At 41.5% G+C, this 23,045-nt stretch overlaps 1 protein-coding gene and 1 non-coding gene across 3 annotated transcripts in view; one reads left to right on the top strand and one right to left on the bottom strand.

Annotated features, from left to right (window-relative positions):
- Window positions 1-23,045, top strand: part of vash2 (vasohibin 2) — a 70,604-nt gene that overhangs the window by 10,600 nt on the left and 36,959 nt on the right. For both annotated transcript variants that reach the window (XM_088089138.1, XM_042504087.2), the window contains exons 3-8: window positions 2,435-2,523; window positions 2,742-2,798; window positions 3,041-3,115; window positions 9,235-9,472; window positions 9,578-9,721; window positions 16,751-16,869. In XM_088089138.1, the coding sequence (XP_087945264.1) occupies window positions 2,435-2,523; window positions 2,742-2,798; window positions 3,041-3,115; window positions 9,235-9,472; window positions 9,578-9,721; window positions 16,751-16,869 (722 nt within the window). The remainder of the gene's footprint in view (window positions 1-2,434; window positions 2,524-2,741; window positions 2,799-3,040; window positions 3,116-9,234; window positions 9,473-9,577; window positions 9,722-16,750; window positions 16,870-23,045) is intronic.
- trnat-ugu (transfer RNA threonine (anticodon UGU)) lies at window positions 4,218-4,290 on the bottom strand. The gene has a single exon. It is a non-coding gene; the product is annotated as a tRNA-Thr (tRNA).

Raw genomic sequence — 23,045 nt, 5'->3', positions numbered from 1 at the left:
AAAAGTCCACTTGGACTCAAGGATAAACTTATTAGATTTTGGTGGTCACAAGTCAAAGGTCAAGGTCACTTTGACCTCATATGTCTCATTCATGTGATTGTGATATTTCAAACACACATCAAGGGAATTTCTACAACTTTAGCACAAAAATCCACTTGGACTCAACCATAAACTTTATGGTCTATATTTTGGTGGACAAAGGTCAAGGTCTCTGTGACCTTGCATCTGTCTTATTGTTGTGAATGTGATATATCTCTAGAAAGCCTTGATGGAAGTTTAATCTAATCTAATTTAGTCTAATTTGCCACAAACGTCCACCTGGACGAATGAACTCATTCAAATTGTTTTGGTCCAGAGTCAAAGGTCAGGGTCCTGCTATTACTCAAGAATTCATAGCTAATTATGACAATATTTCATACAAATGTGATTGGATAAAATGATAACGTGCTTATATTTTATATCCAAAAGGTCAAAGGTCAACTTTGCTGTGACATCATAATGTTATGCAAAAACACCCATGTGGCTATTAATCATTATCATAGCTCAGAGACAGAAGGGGAGACATTTGGTCAGATACTGAGTTGGTGACACTAATCTTAGGTACCCAACTGTGTATATTGTCTAGATCAATAGTTCCCAACTGATGCGTTGCGGTCCAAAAGTGGGTTGCGGGTCTGTTCTAAATGGACTGCAAGTGAATCGTGAATGTGCCAAGTTTGTAAAAAAAAAAAAAAAACTTTTGTTTTTTTTTTGGAGTACAGCAAATTTTCAGTACAGAGCTTTTATTTTGAAGTGCCATTTCTGTTTATTCTTGGATTATTTTTATGTCTGTGTTTTAAGCCAACTTGTTGTTTACATTTTTTAAAATAAAATTGAAGATACAGTATTTTATCTAACGTGTGGACATTAAAGTATTCTAATGTGCTGTTGGGGAGTGGGGTGTGTGTGTGTGTCAACATCCAGGGTTTTGAAATAGTATTTTCCTCGCAACAACATCCATATTTGGCTACATATGAGTCTCGACAGACATGGATGTAAACTGTGACTGCAACTTGGCACGTTTGCAAAGGCATACAAGTGCAAGGTGGTAATTCTGAGTTCATAGATATCCAGTGTGTTTTAATGTTTTGCAAATTTTACCAGGTTTGACACCTGTTTTATATAAATATACTCTTGTAGATCTCATGTCCACCAGCTATGTACTAGGACCTCAGTATTTTTTTTTCTGAAAAAATTCTACCATGTATCAGAGCTCACCCTCCATTTCATCATGTTGTTTTCCTCCCCAGTGCTCTTTTCATACTTTAAATAAACAGTGCAGCAAAAAAAACCCACAGGAAATGATAGGGCTGCTGCTATAGTTCACCCTTCCTGTACACACACAGCACACAGGCTGCTTGTGTGTCAGAGGAAGTGTCGTTTTGTGTTTTGTCTGATTCAATCTCTTGTGGTGTGGTCATGGTCCTTCCATGAAGCCACATCTGTGACCTCGGTTTCTTCTCTGAAATGGTTCTTGTTGAGGTGAAATGTCTTTAGAAACAGCAGTGTGGTTTCTCACTACAGGCTTCTGTCAGCCCAGCAGTCCAAGTTAGTGAACCCCACATAACCTCAACATTCTGGGGTAGAGACATTGTCACCTGTCATCCGTCTCTTTATCTTATTATTGTCTGTGGCTGCAAAATATCAGCTGTCTAATACAAATACATCTTTATTTGCACTGAATGCTTTAATTACCATGTGGCACGGTGGCGTCGTGGTTAGCACTGTTGCCTCACAACAAGAGGGTCCCTAGTTTGAAACCCAGTTCGGAGGCCCTTCTGTACGGAGTTTGCATGTTCTCCCCATGTCTATATGGGTTCTTTCTGAGGTCCCACAGTCAGCTGGGATTGGCTCCAGCCCCCTGCCACCCTTACAAGGACAAGCAGTTACAGAAAATGACTGACAAACTGACTGGCTTTAATTACCATTGCCACCACAATTACTGCTCGTGGCAGTGGCAGTGAATAACTATATGGTCTTGCTATCTAAATGTTGTTCAGAGGCTTTTCCATCCTGACAAGATAAGCATTTAACGGAGAAATTGTTCTACATTTCTTCAAAAAATTACGTCCTGAAAATTTTAATTTTTAAAGATTTATTAAATACTACAAGTAGATATCTACTGGTTTTCTGTCTAAACCTTAAAGACTTAAACACTAGTTTTGTTAGCATAATGCATTTACAGCTAAGGTTGATTATGATAATTAAATGCTCATTTTTACTTGCGAAAATCAGGCTTAAAAGGCTGCCAGCTGTATGTGCTGTAATCAGTCATGGGACATTGCGAAGGCAGATTTTTAAAGATGGCGGGAGGTGGTTTTGGGGCTCTGAACGTTACCACATGTGCATTCTGCTTGAGATAATAATCTCTCTCTCTCTTTCTCTCTCTCTGCAGCATCCCGTTCCCTCAGTCCCGACCTTCAAACCGTCCATGTCGGTCCCAGATTGGCTGGTGGCCATCCAGAACTACATGAAGGCTCTGCAGTATCCTTTAACACAAACACAAGTGTGTTGCAACACACGTTGCCATGACAGCTGATGGCATGATGAGTGCTACACCTGTCAGGTGAATTTAGTCTGTCTGTCTCTCACCACATTTGACATTTCCATAGACTTTGACTTATTTAGGAATCAGTGTGACACCAACTTCAGGAGCATGTCAGTCAATACAAAACTACTGCTGTCCCTAACTTTACTACCAGATACAACCACACAGGAACCCAATTCTTTGAAATCAAGAAGAGTCGTCCGCTGTGTGGGTAAGTGAAAGGACATGCAGCAGTATTGTTATTTACCTCTTGTTCTTATAACCTGATAATGTCAACTCGTCCCTTGTTTTTCTCTTCTTCCCCTCCTATTCATCGTCTCCCTGCTCTTCTCTCTCTCCTCCCCCCTGCTGCTCCTCTTTCCCTCTGCCTGTGCTCTGCTCCTCCTCTTACCACTTGTCCTCTTCCTTCCCCTTCCTCTTCTCCTTCTCCTCCTCATCCATCTCCTCCTCCAGGTTAATGGAGACAGCAAGAGAGATGATCAGAGAGTCTTTGCCAATCAAATGCCTCGAAGCCGTCATCTTGGGAATGTATCCTTTCCTTTTCACCAGGCCAAGAGGTTATTTTGTTATCTGTGGGTGAAATCAATGAGACATGTTGCTCTAATGTCCTAATGCCTCCCCACCAGCGTCACCCTTTCCAGCTCTTACTGAACGGTGTTGCTTGGCAACAAGCCCTCTTCAAAGTTTAACCCCCCACCACCATACACATACACACACAATTCATAAGCTTAGTATCATCCGGCAGAGCTTAAGTATTAAAGCAGCCGTCTGTAATTTTTGCAACAGCTTCGACATTTGGTTGTTTGGTAATATACGGTTTGAAATGAGAAATTGTGTCTGAGTATTCACTTGAGGACAAATGCTGATGATCTCATTCGAGAACAAAGACACATTTATCAAATCACTAGTTGCTTTTAATGATTGTGTCTTGATATGAAGTAGAGCTGGATGATATGGCTTATAAATCAGTCAAGTTACTGGGGTGGACTGAATCAAAGGTCCGGACCTCACAATATATCATAGTTAAGTTTGAAAAAGAAAGAAAAAACACCCATGTTGTACCGCTGCAACAAAATAGTGCTCGAATTAGCTTTCAAGTGCAATTTCTAGGCTCTGTCCAAATATAATCACCCACATTGCAGGATGTAAAGTAGCTGATATGTGGTATGTAGTGTGGACAGTTTGGTGCAACAGATATCTGATGGTTTTGGCATGTCAGCCAAAACCACTGAGAGATTTCTCAGTGTTTCCATGAATGGATGGTCCAGTTTCACATGTGCTAGTTTCACATTGGCTTTTCTCTCCTGTGGCTGTCAGGGTGGCAGCTGACAGTGACTTTAATTGAGACTGGCTTTAGCCTCTAGATGAAAGGAGGAGAGAGGGAGGGATGTGGAGAAAGTGGCAAGGGCTCGATGGAAAAATTATATAAAGGAGAAGGAAAAAGACATGTGAGTCAGAGGGAGTGAGAAAAAGAATGAAGTGAGGAGTCAAACTATTAACTGTGATTTTCTGCTGCTTTGTGCCCTTTCATGAGCCACACACTGTCATCTACATATTAGCAAGAGACAGTGTGTGTCTGTGCAGTGTCACCTTTCACCAGGTCCCGAGGTCATTCGTCTTAAAAGCTGTCAGGCCCCAGCGAGAATTGAACTCGCGACCCCTGGTTTACAAGACCAGTGCTCTAACCACTGAGCTATGAGGCCTTGCATGCTCATAGCAAGCAATGATCAACATTTGAAACCCTGATGACAGGGAAGGACACACCCTGTTTAAATACCAGGTATTGTCAAGATAATGTGACACCACCCTAACCTATTGACTGTCAGTTACTCAATGTTTGCATAGTCCTCTCTGGGCCCCAGAGTCAGTTTAAAATGTCCAGAAACATGCCATCACTTATGAAATGCTGTGAAAAATCTCATCTCTGCTGTCTGTAGGAAAGGAAAACTGGAAAAAAACTGTCTCTTCCAATATGATTTTAAGTCACAATATGTTGTTAGCCCTTTTCTACTCATTCACCTAAACAAATAATGTTCTACAAGGTTCCTACGGTCATGAAAAACCAGGAAAAATCACGTTTTCCAGGTCTAAAAGAAAAGGTCATGGAATAAGTAAAAATAACTGAGATTTGTTTGAAAAGTCATAGAATTTTTTTAACCCTTTGAAACCAGTGTAGATTGGTTTGATTACCTTTAAAAATGGTAGTTTGATTTCTTTGATTTCTTTCAAAAATAGGAAGAAGGCAATGAACAACTTACAAGAAAAAATTACCCCAAACTTGCAACTAATTTGTAAAAAGTACAAGAAAATTACCCGAACATAAGAAATAAAAAGGAAAGTTCTAAAAAACAATAACAAGCAAGTAAATGACCTGAAAAGGTGCGTCAAAAGTAATTATTTTGTAACATATTTCTAAATATATAATTATGATAATTACAAATATAGTTTTCTCCACATTTTCCTTAACTTGTTTTAAATATAATTTTCTAAAACTGCTAAATTCTTGAAATTTGCAGGATATTTCTTGCAAGTTGCTTGGTACCTTTTTTTCCATGATTTCAAAAGAAATCAAACCAATTTGCTGAGCGCTCACAACATCTGTGGAAGGCATCTGAACGCAGCACAAGAAAATCAATGTCTATCTAGATTTCAAAGGATTAAAAATCCTTAAAACAGCCTTGGAAAAGGGGGTGTCTGGTGGCTTAGTTGGTAGAGCTGGCACCCCATATACAAAAGCTGTGTCCTCATTGCAGCAGTCATGGGTTCAAGACCAGCTTCAGTCCTTTGCTGCACATCATCCCTTCTCTCTCTCCCTTTCACAGTCTATTTGTCCTATAAAATAAAGGCACTGATAAGGCCCCAAAAAAATATAAAAAAAAAAAAAAAAACATTGGAAAAGTCTTGGAATTTTGGGTTATGAAATTGTTGTTATGTAACCTTATGAAAAACGTAGTTTATGACGCTGTCGATGTAACGTAGCTCTAATGTGCGTAGATGTTTACCAACTTTTTGTGTACCATCATTGTTTCTTCATTTTTTCTACGCATCTCATCGCTCCCTTCATGTGTGCCAGCTCGCTGAAATGAAGTTTGAATCTAATATGTTTAAAAATCGCCAGGCAAGTGGAGCAAGAAAAAAACAGAAACTTCTTCAGATTTTGTCCATGAAAATGTTTGGGAATCCTGGTTCTAAATAATGGATATATCTAGTACTAAAATCACTGTTGTCATTAATCAAGAGTGTGACAGTGTTAAGAAAAGACAGACAGCTTAGAACGAAAAAAGCAACGGGGAAAGAGGGATGAATAGCAGCTGTTGTCGCTTTCGGCAGTTGGAGCTGTCTGTCTACTTGTCCTGCTCGGGTCTGTCCTCTGCCGCTGGTTCCTTTCCTTTCCTGTTAACAGTGATCTGAATTCTCTCCAGGATATTCGAGGTTTATCTTGGGTCACACCAGCTCTTTGTGTGGGTTTGTGTGTTCACGATGTGTGTGTTTGACTTTGTGTCTCATTGTATCACCCATCACCGAGTAGTGTTCTGCAGAACAAGGCTAGTGTACAAAGCAGCCTAGAGTTGAATAATAATTAGAGTACAGACTTATTTCTAGCAAATTTTAGATAGACAACATGGCCAAAGTATGTGAACACATGAACGTTACACCCATATATGATTGCTGAATCTCCAATTCCCAAACAGTGGAATTTGCCATTCAACCACAACAATGTTAGTCAGGTTGGCTACAAATGTTGGGTTATAAGGTCTGTTTTGTTCCAGTTCTCAAAGGTCTTGGATGGGGTTGAGATCAGGTAACTGTGTAGGCCAGCTCACTATTTATTATCTAAAATATAATTGTTTTTCTGCAGCTGTTCCTTAATTGGAACTAGGAGGCCTAACACAAGCTATAAGAACAGCCCAAACTTGTGTTCACATACTTTTTTTGTTTTAAAGGTTATTTTTTTGGCATTTTTGCCTTTTATTAGATAGGACAGAAGATTATAGCATGAAAGGGGTAGAAAGAGGGGATGACATGCAGCAAAGGACCATGAGCTGGAATCAATGGAAGCAATGCTGCTGCAGCAAAGACACTGCCTTCATACATGGGGTGCCTGCTTTATCCACTGATCCACAGGACACCCTGCATCCACATACTTTTGACCATATTTCAAGACCAATCCCCAAAGTGCTACTGAAGAAACTCGGAAAACTGGAGTTTGCTTATGATTAAGATGTGGAAAGCTCATGGCTCTAGGTAAAAAGGCACCACAAATAAAGAGGATTATGCCTTTTCCAGTATTTTCTTATCTGGAATCTTGCTGCTTTGAAATGTAGCAACGACGGAAAAGAGGAGCAAAACTCGAGAGAGGAGAAAGGAATGGGAGGGTGGCAGTGATATGGGGATGGAAAAAGGGAAGTGACAGAGTGACTTTGAAAACCACCTGATTAGCTCTGTAATATATCCATAGATACGGTTTCTCACTTACCTCTGCCTCTCAGACATTAAACAGTAAATTCTAGTATTTGAAATGTAAGAGAGTATTAAAGCCAGTCTGTCAATAATTAGAGAGGAACAGGGCAGGGCATCATTTGCATCTACAAAATCAGTGTGCAGTCTTCATGTTTCTGTTACTGAGATGAATAGGAGTATAATAATAACTAGAAGATCTCAAGAACATTTTAACTGTTATTTTTTGGCACAAATGCTAACTTTGAGTCAAAGACAAACTGATTAGGATTTATGGTCAAAGGTCAAGGTCCCCCAAGGTCTTGAGATTTCACATTCACAAGAATGTGATGGATGTAATGACCTTACATCCATCACATTCTTGTGAATGTGAAATCTCAAGAATACTTCTGAGAATTTCTTCACATTTGGCACAAATGTCCACTTGGACTCAAGAATAAACTCATCAGAATTTGGAAGTCAAAGTTCACTGACAACTTACAAAATGTTTTGGGCCGTAACTCAAGAATTCATGCGCCAATTATGACAAAAATTTCACACAGATGTCTAATAAGGTATATTTACAAAGTGATGACATGTTAGATTCAAAATGTCAAAGGTCAACTTTATTGTGACATCATAATGTTGCAAAAACATTCCTTATTCAATTATTCAAGGTCATAACTCTAACAGAAGTAGAAACATTTGATCAGCTATTGAATTGGTGACACTAATCTTGGGTGTTCACCTTGAAACTGTGCTGGTTGTATAGATCTTCTGTGCTGCTGAGGTGATGATGTGTGGAGATTTAGACCTTTAACAGGGCACATCATTTAGAAACTGGCAACGGCTACGCAGAAGGGTATTCAGTGTCTTGCTTAAGGGCAGGTTTTGTTGCTTCGCTACACAGTAGTCCAGTCTACCTTCTTCAGGTCTCTTGTGTTCTGCTTTAATTCTGTGGGCTTATCTACAGAATTGCGACACACATCAGTTGTGCTGATACACATTGGTATGTATGTGTAGATCAGTGGTCTAGTTGTGTTGATGGCCCTTAGTGAATATTTAATGAAAACACAGCAGTGCTGTGGCATCAAGGCTGCTGAGGTGAAGGGCAGGCACACTGGCCAATGACAGGCCTCGTGGACAGAACAGAGCAGATGGTGGGATTCTGGTCGAAAAAGATAGAGCCCAGATCGGTGTGTGTGTGTGTGTGTGCTTGTGTGTGCTTGTGTGTGCTTGTGTGTGATTGCACAGATTGCTGCAGTTGGATTCCTGTCAGTGTTGAACTCTGTGAAGCTGTGCAGTCCACAGCATGAGGGCTGACTAAATATAGATCTCATTCAGTTATCATTTGTAGACCAGTTTTGGGGGGAAATGAGCACAAAATGTGAAATCACAGAAATTTTTACAAATGTGTTTTTTCCATTTCCGAAGAATTTTTAGCTTTCTGATTAGTTAAATGTTTCCATATCAGTTCTGTGTTACGTTACGTTGTTTCTCATCAATTGTTTGACAAAACTCCTTAAAGTTTCCTCTGTTTAACCTTAAAGCTTATGTTAAAATCTTGAAAATGTTCAGAAAAAAATCTATACACATATGCATATAATGTAAATTACAACTGGCATCATTTAAAGAAGAGTAGAGAAAGAATGAGAGGTGGAAACTTTGGGGAGGGTAAAGAGAAAAGAATAAGGAGGTCAAAGGTCAAGAGATGCAGAAAATCTCTCTTTACATCCCAGAGAGTTGCAAAGTTAATCACACACATACCCTGAACATGAGTCATTCTCTCCTCGGGTTTCTGATGGCACCAGATAACTCATCCATCTCTCCGTCTTTGTTTTTCTTTTCAAATTCAGTCAGACGTAGAGCTGCACTAACTTTGGCACTCACAGAGCCATTGTTTACCCCGTGGCATTTTCATAGTACTGGCCTTCTGAGAGTCAGACTGCATCTAATTTCACATGACTCAAGCTGCTGTGCTGCCTCTGCTGAGACAAATCCAAACAAATACACTTTCACTTACTCTCTTGGGTTTGTGCTCAAATGTTGTTTTTTATTTCAGGTCTGTCGTCAAATGTGCAGCTCCGATGATGCAGTCAGAGTGCATTTAGATTAGTTCATCCAATAAATCGCATAATAAAACTCTACGTATGGCACCAAGAAGAATAAGACCCTCCAGAAACCTTCCTTAACTCCGGTGTGTTGACCAGCTACCTGACAAATGGGCTGACATCTCTGGAGCGTTTCCCCATCAGCTTTAAGACCCAGTTTTCGGGACACTGCTTCCACCATGTTGTGCTGGGTGTCTACTGCAACGGCCGCTATGGGTCACTTGGCATGAGCCGTCGTCAGGACCTGATGGACAAACCACTGACACACCGCACGCTAGGGGAACTGGTGGCCGAGTTCGAGAGCTCCTACAAGAGATACCAGCACACACTGAAGAAGGTAAGAAAAGGGGTGGAGGACTGAGAGGATGGAGATGTTTTCTGGAGGTGGTAGAGTAGCAGAATCAGTAAAGATTTGTTAAATTTTAACCACAACTTTTCCCAGGTAAAGATCGGCCTGTATGTGCCTCACGACCCACACGTCTTTCAGCCGATCGAATGGAAGCATCTGGTACTGAATGCCGCTCGACTGGGAGCTCAGGAAATGAGGAAGGAATTGGAGAAACATGGCCGGGACATGAGGATGAAGGTACATACTGTGTGTACAAAGACATGCTGTAGACTCTAGGGTTTGCCGCTAGTTCCTATGCTTCCGTGCCGGCTGGCATTATGTTTTTGGGTTGTCTGCACATACGTCCACCCCGTTCTTGTGAACATGATATCTGAAGAACACCTTGAGGGAATTTTTTCAAATTTGTCACAAAACTGATTAGATTTCGATGGTCATAGGTCACCTCTCCCTGAGCTACCACCTTATTGTGGTGGAGGGGTTTGCGTGTCCCAGTGATCCTAGGAGCTCAGTTGTCAGGGGCTTAGGTAGGGTCACCCATGGCAAACAGGTCCTAGGGGAGGGACCAGACAAAGTGTAGCTCACCGGACCTTTATGATGAAAAAGAAGAATGGTTCAGAGTTTCCCACGCCCAAACGCAGGTCACCAGGCCCCCCCCTGGAGCCAGGCCTGGGGGGGCCACCAGGCAAGTGCCTGGTGGCCGGGCCTTTACCCATGGGGCCCAGCCGGGCACAGTCCGAAGAGGCGACGTGGGACCTCCTGCCCATGGGCTCACCACCCATAGGATAAGGGTCAGGTGCCGTGTGAGTTGGGCAGCAGCCGAAGGCGGGGACCTTGGTGGTCCGATCCTCGGCTGCAGAAGCTAGCTCTGGGGACGTGGAATGTCACCTCTCTAGTGGGTCCATAATGAACACCATGTTCAAGCATAAGGTGTCCATATGCGCACTTGGCATCAGGACACCCTAGGCCGCAGTTCGATGATCGACTTTGTAGTCGTATCATCGGACTTGCGGCCATATGTCTTGGACACTTGGGTGAAGAGAGGGGTGGAGCTGTCAACCGATCACCACCTGGTGGTGAGTTGGCTCCAATGGTGGGGGAGGACGCCGGTCAGACCTGGCAGACCCAAACGCATTGTGAGGGTCTGCTGGGAACGTTTGGCAGAGTCTCCCGTCAGAAGGAGCTTCAACTCCCACCTCCAGGAGAGCTTCATCCATGTCCCGGGGGAGGCGGGGGACATTGAGTCTGAGTGGGCCATGTTCCGTGCCTCCATTGCTGAGGTGGCTGACCGGTGCTGTGGCAGTAAGGTGGTCGGTGCCTGTCGGGGCGGCAACACCCGAACCCGCTGGCGGACACCGACGGTAAGGGATGCCGTCAAGCTGAAGAAGGAGTCCTGTCAGGCCTTCTTGGCCTGTGGGACTCCGGAGACAGCAGACAGGTACAGACAGGCCAAGCGGAATGCAGCTACAGCGGTCGCTGAGGCGAAAACCCGGGCGTGGGAGGAGTTCAGTGAGGCCATGGAGAACGACTTCCGGACGGCTTCGAAGAGGTTCTGGACCACCATCCGGCGTCTCAGGAGGGGAAGCAGTGCTCTGTAAACACTGTGTATTGTGGGGACGGGGCGCTGCTGACCTTGACTCGGGACATTGTGGATCGGTAGAAGGAATACTTCAAAGACCTCCTCAATCCCTCCAACATGCCTTCCGATGAGGAAGCAGTGCCTGGGGACTCAGTGGTGGGCTCCTCCATCTCTGGGGCTGAAGTTGCCAAGGTGGTCAAAAAGCTCCTCGGTGGCAGGGCCCCGGGGGTGGATGAGGTCCGCCCAGAGTTCCTCAAGGCCCTGGATGTTGTGGGGCTGTCGTGGTTGACATGACTCTGCAACATTGCGTGGACATCGGGGGCAGTGCCCCTGGACTGGGAGACTGGGGTGGTGGTCCCTCTTTTTAAGAAGGGGGACCGGAGGGTGTGTTCCAACTACAGGGGGATACACTCCTCAGCCTCCTTGGTAAGGTCTATTCGGGGATACTAGAAAGGAGGGTCCGCCGGATAGTCGAACCCCGGATTCAGGAGGAGCAATGCGGTTTTCGTCCCGGTCGTGGAACTGTGGACCAGCTCTGGACCCTTGGCAGGGTTCTTGAGGGTGCATGGGAGTTTGCCAAACCAGACCACATGTGCTTTGTGGACTTGGAGAAGGCATTCGACCATGTCCCTCGGGGAGTCCTGTGGGGGGTTCTCCAGGAATATGGGGTTTCGGACCCCCTGATATAGACTGTCCATTCCCTGTATGACCGGTGCCAGAGCTTGGTCCGCATTGCCTGCAGTAAGTCAAACTCGTTTCTGCTGAGGGTTGGACTCCGCCAGGGCTGCCCTTTGTCACCGATTCTGTTCATAACTTTTATGGACAGAATTTCTAGGTGCAGCCAGGATGTTGAGGGGGTCCGGTTTGGTGACCTCAGGATTGGGTCTCTGCTTTTTGCAGATGATGTGGTCCTGTTGGCTTCATCAGGCCGTGACCTTCAGCTCTCACTGGATCGGTTCGCAGCCGAGTGTGAAGCGGCCGGGATGAGAATCAGCACCTCTGAATCCGAGGCCATGGTTCTCAGCCGGAAAAGGGTGGAGTGCCCCCTCCAGATCAGTGACGAGATCCTGCCGCAAGTGGAGGAGTTTAAGTACCTCGGGGTCTTGTTCACGAGTGAGGGAAGGATGGAGCGGGAGATCGACAGGCAGACTGGTGCGGCGTCTGCAGTAATGCGGACTCTGCACCGATCTGTCATGGTGAAGAGGGAGCTGAGCCGAAAGGCAAAGCTCTCGATTTACCGGTCGGTCTTTGTTCCTACCCTCACCTATGGTCATGAGCTTTGGGTAGTGACCGAAAGAACAAGATCGCGGGTACAAGCAGCCGAAATGCACTTTCTCCATAGGGTGGCTGGGCTCTCCCTTAGAGACAGGGTGAGAAGCTCGGTCATCCAGGAGGGACTCGGAGTAGAGCCAGATGAGGTGGCTTGGGCATTTAATTCGGATGCCTCCTGGACGCCTCCCTGGTGAGGTGTTCAGGGCACATCCCACCAGTAGGAGACCCCGGGGAAGACCCAGGACACGCTGGAGAGACTATGTCTCACAGCTGGCCTGGGAATGCCTCGGGATCCCCCGGGAAGGGCTGGACAAAGTGGCCTGGGAGAGGGAGGTCTGGGCTTCCCTGCTTAGGCTGCTGCCCCCGCGACCCCACTCCGGATAAGCTTCAATTGCCATATCTCAGGAAGAGAAGGGGATACTGATACTGAATTGGTGACACTAATCTTTGGTGTTCACCTTGAAACTGAGCTGATTGTATGGATATTCTGTACTGCTGGGGGGAAGATGTGTGTGAAGCATCCATGTTTCCACTGATGAGTGGATGTAAACTGTAAGGGTTCGTATAGCTCGTTCGTATAGCTCGTATAGTTCGTATAACTATGAGGCAGTAATGTAATGGAAACAAAATCCAACTATTAAGTGTTATCCTCTGAAGTGTCTTCTCTCATGCCAACATAAGTAACACTCAACATTTGATCATGCTTGATGTTCAGAACCTGAAAAAAGATAACATTAAAAAGGTTAAGGTTCAGGGTTTCCTCCAGACCACCTGCTTTATCAAATTACATTATGCACTCCATATTTTTAATAATAATATGGATGTAGGTACAAAAAGCATCAGTGAAACAAAAATTAAATCCCCCTTATAAATAACAGTATCCCCTTTATGAACTTCCATGCAGTTTTGAGAGTAAATTAGTGTGCAGCCTGAGGCAGGAGAAGAAACTTGGCAACCTGCAGCCAGAGGCAGATGAAAATAAAGACTGCACTCAAACCATAAAACAAATCAACAAGGATGGTAACAGCTGAACACCACAGGGTGAAAATGGACTGTTTTGGGTTCATGAGCCAGTTGCCAGCCGTGAGGCAGAAGCAAAAGAGTTCTTAGTGCTACAACTAATGGAGTGTTGATTTGCCAAAAAAAAAAAACCAAAAACAATACAAACATGTCATTTCATAGTTGAATACAAAAGAGCAAAATGTCTTTCAAAATCAGATCAAGGGGGTCCAACATGACCTCCCATGAAGTAGTGAAATATCAATGTGAATAAAAACACAAAATCATGAAGTGTGTTGTTAATGTTTGAGGTCACGTGTATTACATGTGCTGCCTATTAGTCAGGTCCAAACTGAATTAATATTTCTTCTAACTGTGACTCAAACTTAATTTAATTTATTCAACTGAGAAGAGCTAATACAGTAACTAGTGCTACTGCTCAGCCACAAAATTCCTGCCTGCTTAAATGCTTCTGTAGCAAAGTTATATTCATATTTTATGTTTTCATATATATTTTCCTCACCTTTTTATCATCTCCAAATGTATTAGATCATTTTAGTCAGAAGTAATTTATAATCTCAGTGCCTCTGTCTAGAAAGACTTGAGGTTGAAACAGCAAGTTATCTTGCTCTCCGTTGTGATGATCCTGGTAGCTTAACTCAGAAAAAAAAAACAATCACGGACCATTTTTCTTTTGAGAATGAACAGGGGAAACACCTTTATTATATATTTCCATGAAACCAGAGATGGATGTAGTTTCCCTCTCGCTGAACATGGAATATAAACTGTCAGGAATAATTTAGGGCATGATGGGGAAGGAAGGAATGTGAGTATGTGTGTGTGAGGAAGAGGAGGAGACACAGAGAAGAAGTGGGTTGCATGAGGTTAAATGTTTTATGAACCCCCAGTTTTTATTTGTAGTTTTCTATTGGTTGACTTTTTGTTTTCTTTTCCCATTTTTCCATATTTACTCCAGCACATTCAACCACCATGAAAGTGGTGGTTGAATTTGTGTGTGCGTGTGGTTGTGTGCGAGATGCCGGTGTTGGATAGTGGTATGTGGACTGCATTGCATGTCAGCAAGAAATGTAGGTCAGCGAGTTTGCAGCTGTCACACACACACATGTACATGGAAACACAGACACACTGACAGTCAGACACTGGTCAGCTGTGTTGTGGTTTGTGAGACTTAATATAAGTTTAGTATAATCTCTGCTGTACTCCAGAGAATGTAAATTTATTATAGCTATGTATGTATGTGTGTCTGTGAATGTGTGTGTGTGCGTACATGCGCGTGCACTCAAGTCAATCTATTTTTATAAGGACTCAGTTGAGTTTTAGACCTTGACAGTGAAGTCATTTTGTTTCTTGAGACTTGAAATGTGTATTTTCACCGTGAAGAACTTATAGTAACACACCGCTAGACTTCTGTGTTAAGAAGGATCTAAGATATACATTTTAATGGCTGAAAAACAAACATTTAAGTCACAATAAAGCATAAAGGATATGTGAGATAGGAAACACACACAGACACTCATATATCTACCAAATTACGTGACTAACATGACCAGCTGTGGAATATGAGCCATTTCCTGGCTCCTGCTTTGTCCGGGAAACTTGCCGTCCGTGTTCTTCCTGCAGTTTTCCTCACCCACTGTGTTGTTAATGATAGCTTCATGTTGCCTCATGAAATACCTCATGTGTAGCTTTAAATTGTGTTTTCTGCATGATTCATTTGCCACAGCAGTTTTTTGAGATTACACATTTGGAGTGTTTTTCTGGGGTCCCATTCGTCACAGTTGCACTTTCTGCCCTGCAGCTTAGTAGCAGCAGTGGTTGTCGTCATGCTAGCATAGTTTCTGTACACTGGAATGCCTGGAGGAGTTCAGTAGCTTTATGTGAGGGTCTATCTGGGTGTAAATAGAAAAGCAGCATGTGTCCTGAACTGAAAACATTACTCAACATTACTCCATTAATTTTGTTTGGTTCGTCTGTTTACTGGTGACAACACTGACTCTGAAATTCTTTATGACGAGCTGCAAAGAGTGGTTGATAAATTGATAAGATGATTTACAAGTGTGAGGATTTTTTGCTTTTTTTGTTTAAACTGAATACCTTTTGGATTTTACTATTGAACAGAAAAAACAAGCAATTTGAAGAAGACGCCTTGGGCTATGAGGAATTGTGATTTGCATTTTATCACAATATGGCATTTTGTTGACTATATACTTAAAGATGTATATCAGTTCTGGAGAGATGGTCTTTTCGCAAAACTGGGCTGTCTGTGCAATATATAGGTCCAAAAACTTTTGCAATTGGTGCCACATGACCAGGGAAACAAAAGAAGGACTGCAGCAATCACTTTTAATGAACAAGTGGAGAACCTACAACTGCCAAAATGCACTGTATAGCACGTGACCCATAAATGTGGGTAACTTGTCTGAAAACAACATTATGTTTCTGAAAATATTTTTGGCAAGTAGTAGGCTGCACAGTGGCAACATATTTGATCAGCACCACCTAGTTTTACTGTTTTTCATCCTCCATTTTTCATCCTTCCTTCCACAACACAGGAGACAGTATGGCACTCACTTCCTGTTCACAGACTGTTGCATTACAGCTAAACAGGGCACTTAAATATGTTTCTGATGAAATTTTAGACAAGAAAAAGGCAATACAGTAACAATATCTTGGTTTATATTTGATCAACCCTGCCAAGTTTTACCATTTGGTCTGAGTTTGAGATATCAATCCACTTTGATACTCTTTGTGTCCGTGGTGGCGGGCATGCAAAAAATGAGGAAGTACAATCTGTAGTTTGAGCAACAGCCTAAGAGCGAGTGGAAATCAGGATTTTGGCGGGCAAAAGAGCAGGGAGATGTGGGAGCTGGCAAGATAGAGCGAAGTTTACCACAGTTCATACGACTCAAATTATTATGATACAAAACTGGTTGATAATCTGCATAGTATGCCTTTAATAAGTTAATCGGAAAGATATTTGACAACTAAATCGATACTGACTAGATTTCGCTAGAAAAAGATAAAAACAAGCCAACAGGTACACAGAGACCACAGATTATTACATTTTATAAGGACAGCATGTTAGATAATAGTTGTCTATTTACGCACTCTAGTTTGGTCTCCACCAATCCCTGAGGAAAAAAAAAACAGTCTCTCAAGCAGCTGAATGTTCTTCTTTATTGTGTTTACAGTTTGGTGCTAAGAGGGTAGTGTACAGTGGGTTTAATCAAAGTGTGCTATTGGAAATGTGGTGATTGGGTACGGTAGTTTTGTTTTAAAAACAAAACTATATAGTCTGGGCAGGTATGAGATGATAATTGACCTCAATATGAATAAAAAAACAAGTGTAAATTGTAATAGTGGTATTGACTGTTGTTTTTGTTTTGTAATATTCTTAGATCCTTAAATCGTCCAGTGCCCAATCACCAATCAAGGAGCGGAGCCGGGGGAAATCCTTATCACCACGGCGACGGCAGAGCAGTCCCCAGCGACGCTTCACACACCGCAGAGACAAATCGTAAGTGTTTTCCTTTGCTTGTCTATTTACGCCTCAGGACAGGAAACTTGGAGCAGATGATGTGTGTGTGGTCTTGTATGCTCTTTTTCAGACTGCTTTCACTGTTCTAGCAGCTCACGAGATTTTTAGAGTTTTATAAGATTTTTTAGACTGAGAAAGACTCTAAGTAATGGTGGATTTCAAACTTACCAGTGAATTCACCATGGTTTTAGTGGTGAATGCTGGTATTTATATGTCAAGCCTTATGTATTCCCTTCGCCCTCTTCCTTTCACTCCGTGGATTTGGTGTTCAGGTCAAGGAGAGTTTAGACTTCAAGTGGTTTGTGTGTGTGAGAGTGTGTGTGTGTCTTTGTTGCTGACAGCTCAGCATTATCACTCAGCAGACAGGTCCTTGTTCTGTACAGCTGACACTAGGCATTGTCATCATGGTGTGTGTCTGTGTGTGTGTCTGTGTGTGTATCTGTGGGTGTGTGTGAGTGTGTGTGTGTGTGTGAGTGTGTGTGTGTGTGTGTGTACACGTATCTCCGAAGGAGGGTGCCTCTCTCTATGTATCTGAGATACAGGATGTAAGTTCACTGATGCTGCATGTAAAACACAAATCCACATATAGAATCAGAGAAAACATGAATCCAAACTCCATAGAGAAATCTGTGAATTTGAAGCCACCTTGCTCACTGGCCACCATACACATATTGAAGAAGATGACTAAAAGCCTTGTGTGAATTACAAGGACCAGCTCTTTTAATTTTGCATTAATACAGTCAAGCAATTATGAAGGATGAAAGTATTTGTAATGGATTTCTAACGTGTGAATCCATTCAAATAAGTGTTAGTCTGTTTAAGTTAACTACATTTCATACAAATTCTTTCAAATGGTTTTCTTAGTTTAAAGCAATGTCAAAAAAAAGTAAATTAGGTAATTTCTAGTAGTTCGGGTCATATCTTTTGCAAAAATTGCTGAAATTGTGTTTAAACCTCTCAGTTGAAACCCAAATGGATAAATTTTTTTCAGCGTACACAGCTCTTAAGAGAAGGTGACTCACCACTAGAATTCAATGGTAGGGAAACTTTGACACACACACATGCAGGATGCCGAGTGTGTTTGTGTGTGCTGTCAGCTGTGTGGTAGGCTGTAACACAATCCGACTTGAATAACAGCTGCAGCCCAGTCGTACTGCAGAGTCACCACAAACACAACATATACACGCGCACGTTGCACCAGAATTAGTGACCGTCCCGGTGTTGCCATTTGACGTGGCACTGTGATGACCTTTCTTATGAGAAGCTTTTGCAGGATTAACTGTCTAATTATTCAGATGTGTGTGTGTTTGTGTTTGTGTTTAAAATGCTGATGCACAAAACGGAGGCTTTTCGATGTAATCTTCTTCAGTCATCTAAAATCACATCATCTCCTTAGCCAAATTATATAGAGCTCAGCCAGTTATTAAATCATTTCGACAACAAATCATAAAACCTCAAATGCAATTCAGCTATAAAAACATTGAATATTAAAGCCGTTTTAAAGTTATAGACATTATTTCAGCAACCTAAGCTTTGCATTAGTCTTTGTGTCTTTAGTTTGTCCTCTGCTAGCTTTGATAGTACTTTAATGCCTAATTGGAAAATATAATGCAACATAACTTTACCATCAAAGCTTGATAGTACTCTCTTTAATGCCTAATTGGAAAATATAATGCAACATAACTTTACCATCAAAGCTTGATAGTACTCTCTTTAATGCCTAATTGGAAAATATAATGCAACATAACTTTATCATCAAAGCTTGTATTTAAAGTTATGCTCCATTTGTGCTGTCTTTCTGATTATGTAATTAAGTATGTCATGTCATTCACATGATGAGAGCTGCAAAAAAATGTCAGTTGTCAGAAAATTAATAGGTAACTATAGTGAGAATAAGAGTTTTTGTTTTAGTTATTTATCAAGCAAAAAATGTCTAACAGTTTCTGAGTTTAGCCTCTCCAATTTTATATTCTCAAAAATAGAAGACTTAAAAATATGAAAACAGATCCTGAATGTCTATACAATACAGTAGCCGCTGTCTACAACTTCATCCTCTGTCTGTCAGTGGTTAAAGATGTGATATTTTAATGATGTGAGGTGAAGCCACACTGAACCTTTCATTATACACCAATTTCTTTTACCACTCATCACAAGGAACTGTAGATAGAAACATGCAAGCTTGAGAAATAACTTTTTTCTTTTTGAGTGTGTGAAAATGTGAGAAGTTTCTTTGTTAGCAAACGTTTCTTTTCCCTGCAGGATTCAGTCAAACACATTGTTATTTTAATCTTCATAAAGCTAATTGTCTCATCAGTGCAAAGAAACAGTTTAAATGATCAGGACACATCAGAACAGCACATTACCACTTTCAGCCACTTGAATGTAGTACTTAAAAAGCTATTACTGTTATCAACAGAGCACTTAACAACATGTTGCCACTTCAGACAGACAACTCCAGCAGAGACAGCATAATAATCTGCTGCTGGTTTAAACAGCCGAGAGCACGGACTCTTCAAATGCACAGGGTTATTTAGCAGCATGAGTAAGACATTTCAGGCTGTTAAAAGCATTGCCTGCTATACATAAACCAATACTACATGAAATTAAATCAGGTGAAATAACATTTGAAGAAAAAAAACAACTAAAAACTTGTCTTGTAATATATGAGAAAAAAACATTCCAACTGATTAGACGAGAGGAAAGGAGACAAGAAAATATGACAAAAGACCACAGGAGGAGAAGAGGGGAGAATAAATGTTTAAAAGGAGGAGAGAAAAAGAGAAAAATAAGTGGACAAATGCTTGCAAAGGACAGGAAGCAAAGGGGGAAGGAAAATACTGTAGGGAGAGCAGGAGGAATAAAAAGGCTGTCGGTTCAACAGGTGGCTTCAGCAAATAACAATTCTTTCTGATCACGTCGAAAAAACAGCTGAAAATGACATATTATAGCTTGTCGAGACACGTCATAGTATACTAAGTAAAAAAAGCCAAAAACATAATTTTTGTGTCAAAAAAATGGCTGAAAACAACATTATAGTATGTCGAAAAACACCAAATTTTGACATGTTGCAAAAAACAGCTGCAGAAAACGATATATTATAGCTTGTCGAGAGACATCATAGTATAGCAAGTTGAAAAAACTGCCAAAAGTCATAATTTAGTATATCTAAAAATGTCAAATTTTGACATGTCAAAAAAATAGCTGAAAATGACATACCATAGCATGTTGAGACATGTCATAATGTTTTAAGTTGAAAAAAACAGCCAAAAACATCATAATCAGAATCAGAATCAGAATCAGAATACTTTATTCATCCCAAGGGAAATTCTGTTTGTAACAGTGCTCCGCTCAACAACAACAAACAGGTAAGAAAAACAAGACAATGCACATAGTGCACATAATGACAGAATAAACTATATGCATAGTGCAAAGAGCAGTGCACAAGAAATAAATAAGACTGTACAATAAGTGGGTCATTTATGAAATAACCTGACACTGTGCAGTGAGTGTGGAAGGATGACAGCGAATTTACAGAGATGAGTTGTACAGTTTTATTGCCACTGGGAGAAAGGACCTTCTGTGACACTCAGTTTTTGAGGTGGGTGGTCTGAGTCTGTTGGTCCGTGTGCTCCTGTGCTGGACCAGGAGCTGATGGAGGGGGTGGGTGTTGTTGTCCAGGATGCTCCGTAGTTTGAGAAGCATCCTTCTCTCCATCACTGTCTCCAAGGAGTCCAGTTTCACCCCCACCACATCACCAGCTTTGCGGATGAGTCTGTTGAGTCTGTTTGCATCTGCAGCCCTCAGTCTGCAGCCCCAGCACACCACAGCGAACAGAATCGCACTAGACACCACAGACTCATAGAACATCCTCAGCATCGTCCTGCAGATGTTGAAGGACCTGAGCCTCCTCAGGAAGTAGAGGCGGCTCTGTCCTTTCTTAATAAAACATGTCCAAAAAATGGCTGTAAACGACTTATTATAGCTTGTTGAGACATGTCATACTACACTAAGTACGAAAAAAAACAGCCTAAAACATCATATTACGTGTCGACAAAATAGCTGGAAATGACATAGTAAAGCATTCCGAGATATGTCATTGTATGGTAAGTCATACTATTGCATGTCCTCTGAAATATGCTCAGAGAGTTATACTATAGCCTGTTGTCCGAAATGTGCCTAAAAATGCTCAAAAAGTCATACTTTAGCATGTAGTCCAAAACATGTCCAAAAAGTCATACTGTATCATATCCTCCGAAATGTGCCAATGTTGTCCAAAATATGCCCCAAAAGTCAAAGTTTATTATGGCATCTGAAATCATGAAATACACAACACAGTATAGCATGTCATCCAAATTCATGAAAACACGTCACAGTATAGTATGTCGTCGAAAATCTTAAAAATATATCGTAGTGTGTTGTAGTGTGTTGTCCAAAATTCATGAATAATTGTCATACTTCTTTAAATCAAGAAATAAATATCAAAAAACGTAATACGTTAGCATGTCATTGTTATGCCCAGTTTGTTGACAAGAATGACAAATGAGGGAGGACCACACAGTAACCGTTTGAATTAACAATAACTTTATTAAAAATCACACAACAAAAGCAAACCAAGATGTTGGTCAGTAGTCAGTGGTGAGGTGTTGGTGTTGGGTGCATGAAGTGTGTGGGTGCTAACTTAAACTTTAAGGAAACAAGGGATGAAGCTGCCACAAACAGCCAAAAAAGCCATGTTGGGTGCCTCAGAGGTACCAGCCTTCCAGAAGGAAGAGAAAGAGCCATATTGGAATTGGCCAACCTCATATAGACTGGTGACAGGTGAAGTGAATCTGAGCATGAAGGTAGGAGGAGCCAGTGAAGCAGAGAGAGCCTGAAAAGAAAGCGTACAGTCAAGCCAAACAGGAACCGACAAATATCCCAGGGGTACCACAGTCATCCGAAATCATGGAAAAGAACTACATAGTAAAGTATGTCCTCCAAAATCATGGAATAACTTTCATAATTTTCAGTAAAACAAATGCTATTTTATGGTGTTTTTGGCCATTTTTACAAATACTATACTATGGTGTGTTTCGGCACATTATTTTATGCGGTTTAATGTGATTTTTTTTGATTTTTGGACATATAATTTTTTGAAATTTTTGCCTTGCATTTTTGGTGGATTTTTCAAAATGCTATATTTTAGTGTTTTTGGTCATTTTTGCAAAATACTATGCTACGGCGTGTCTTGGCACACTATTTCATGTGGTTTAATGTGATTTTCAGCAGTTTTTTGGAGATGTCATTTTTGAACATTTTTGCCTTACTATAGCCTTGCCTTTTGGGTCATTTTTTCAACATGCATTATTATGGTGTTTTGGGCCGTTTTTGGAAAATTCTGTGCCATGGCGTGTCTTTGCACGCTATTTTATGCCTTTTGGAGGTGTTTTCAGCTGTTTTTGGGACATGTCATATTTTGACATTTTTGCCTGTTTTTGGGACAATTCATTTTTGAACATTTTTGCCATACTATAGCCTTGCCTTTCGGGTCATTTTTTCAACATGCATTTTTATGGTGTTTTTGACTGTTTGTGCAAACTTCTGCGCCATGGTGTGTCTTTGTATGCTATTTTATGCTGTTTTTAGGTGTTTTCAGCTGTTTTTAGGACATGTCATTTTTTGACATTTTTGCCATACTATAGCCTTGCCTTATGGGTCATTTTTTCAACATGAATTTTTATGGTGTTCTTTGCCGTTTGTGCAAACTTCTGTGCTAGGGCGCTTCTTTGCACACTATTTTATGCTGTTTTGAGGTGTTTTCAGCTGTTTTTGGGACACTTCATTTTTGAACATTTTTGCCATACTATAGCCTTGCCTTTCGGGTCATTTTTCAACATGCATTATTATGGTGTTTTTTGGCCGTCTGTGCAAAATTCTGCGCCATGGTGTGTCTTTGCACGCTATTTTATGCTGTTTTGAGGTGTTTTCAGCTGTTTTTGGGACAATTCATTTTTGAACATTTTTGCCATACTATAGCCTTGCCTTCGGGTCATTTTTCAACATGCATTATTATGGTGTTTTTGACTGTTTGTGCAAAATTCTGTGCCATGGTGTGTCTTTTGCACGCTTATTTTATGCTGTTTTGAGGTGTTTTCAGCTGGTTTTGGGACAATTCA

Source organism: Plectropomus leopardus, chromosome 16, assembly GCF_026936395.1.
Source record: "Plectropomus leopardus strain MGB_pleo_1.0 chromosome 16, ASM2693639v1, whole genome shotgun sequence".
Taxonomy (NCBI): domain Eukaryota; kingdom Metazoa; phylum Chordata; class Actinopteri; order Perciformes; family Serranidae; genus Plectropomus; species Plectropomus leopardus.
The sequence above is the reverse complement of the archived record's forward strand: the minus strand, read 5'-3'. Positions and strand labels throughout refer to the sequence as shown.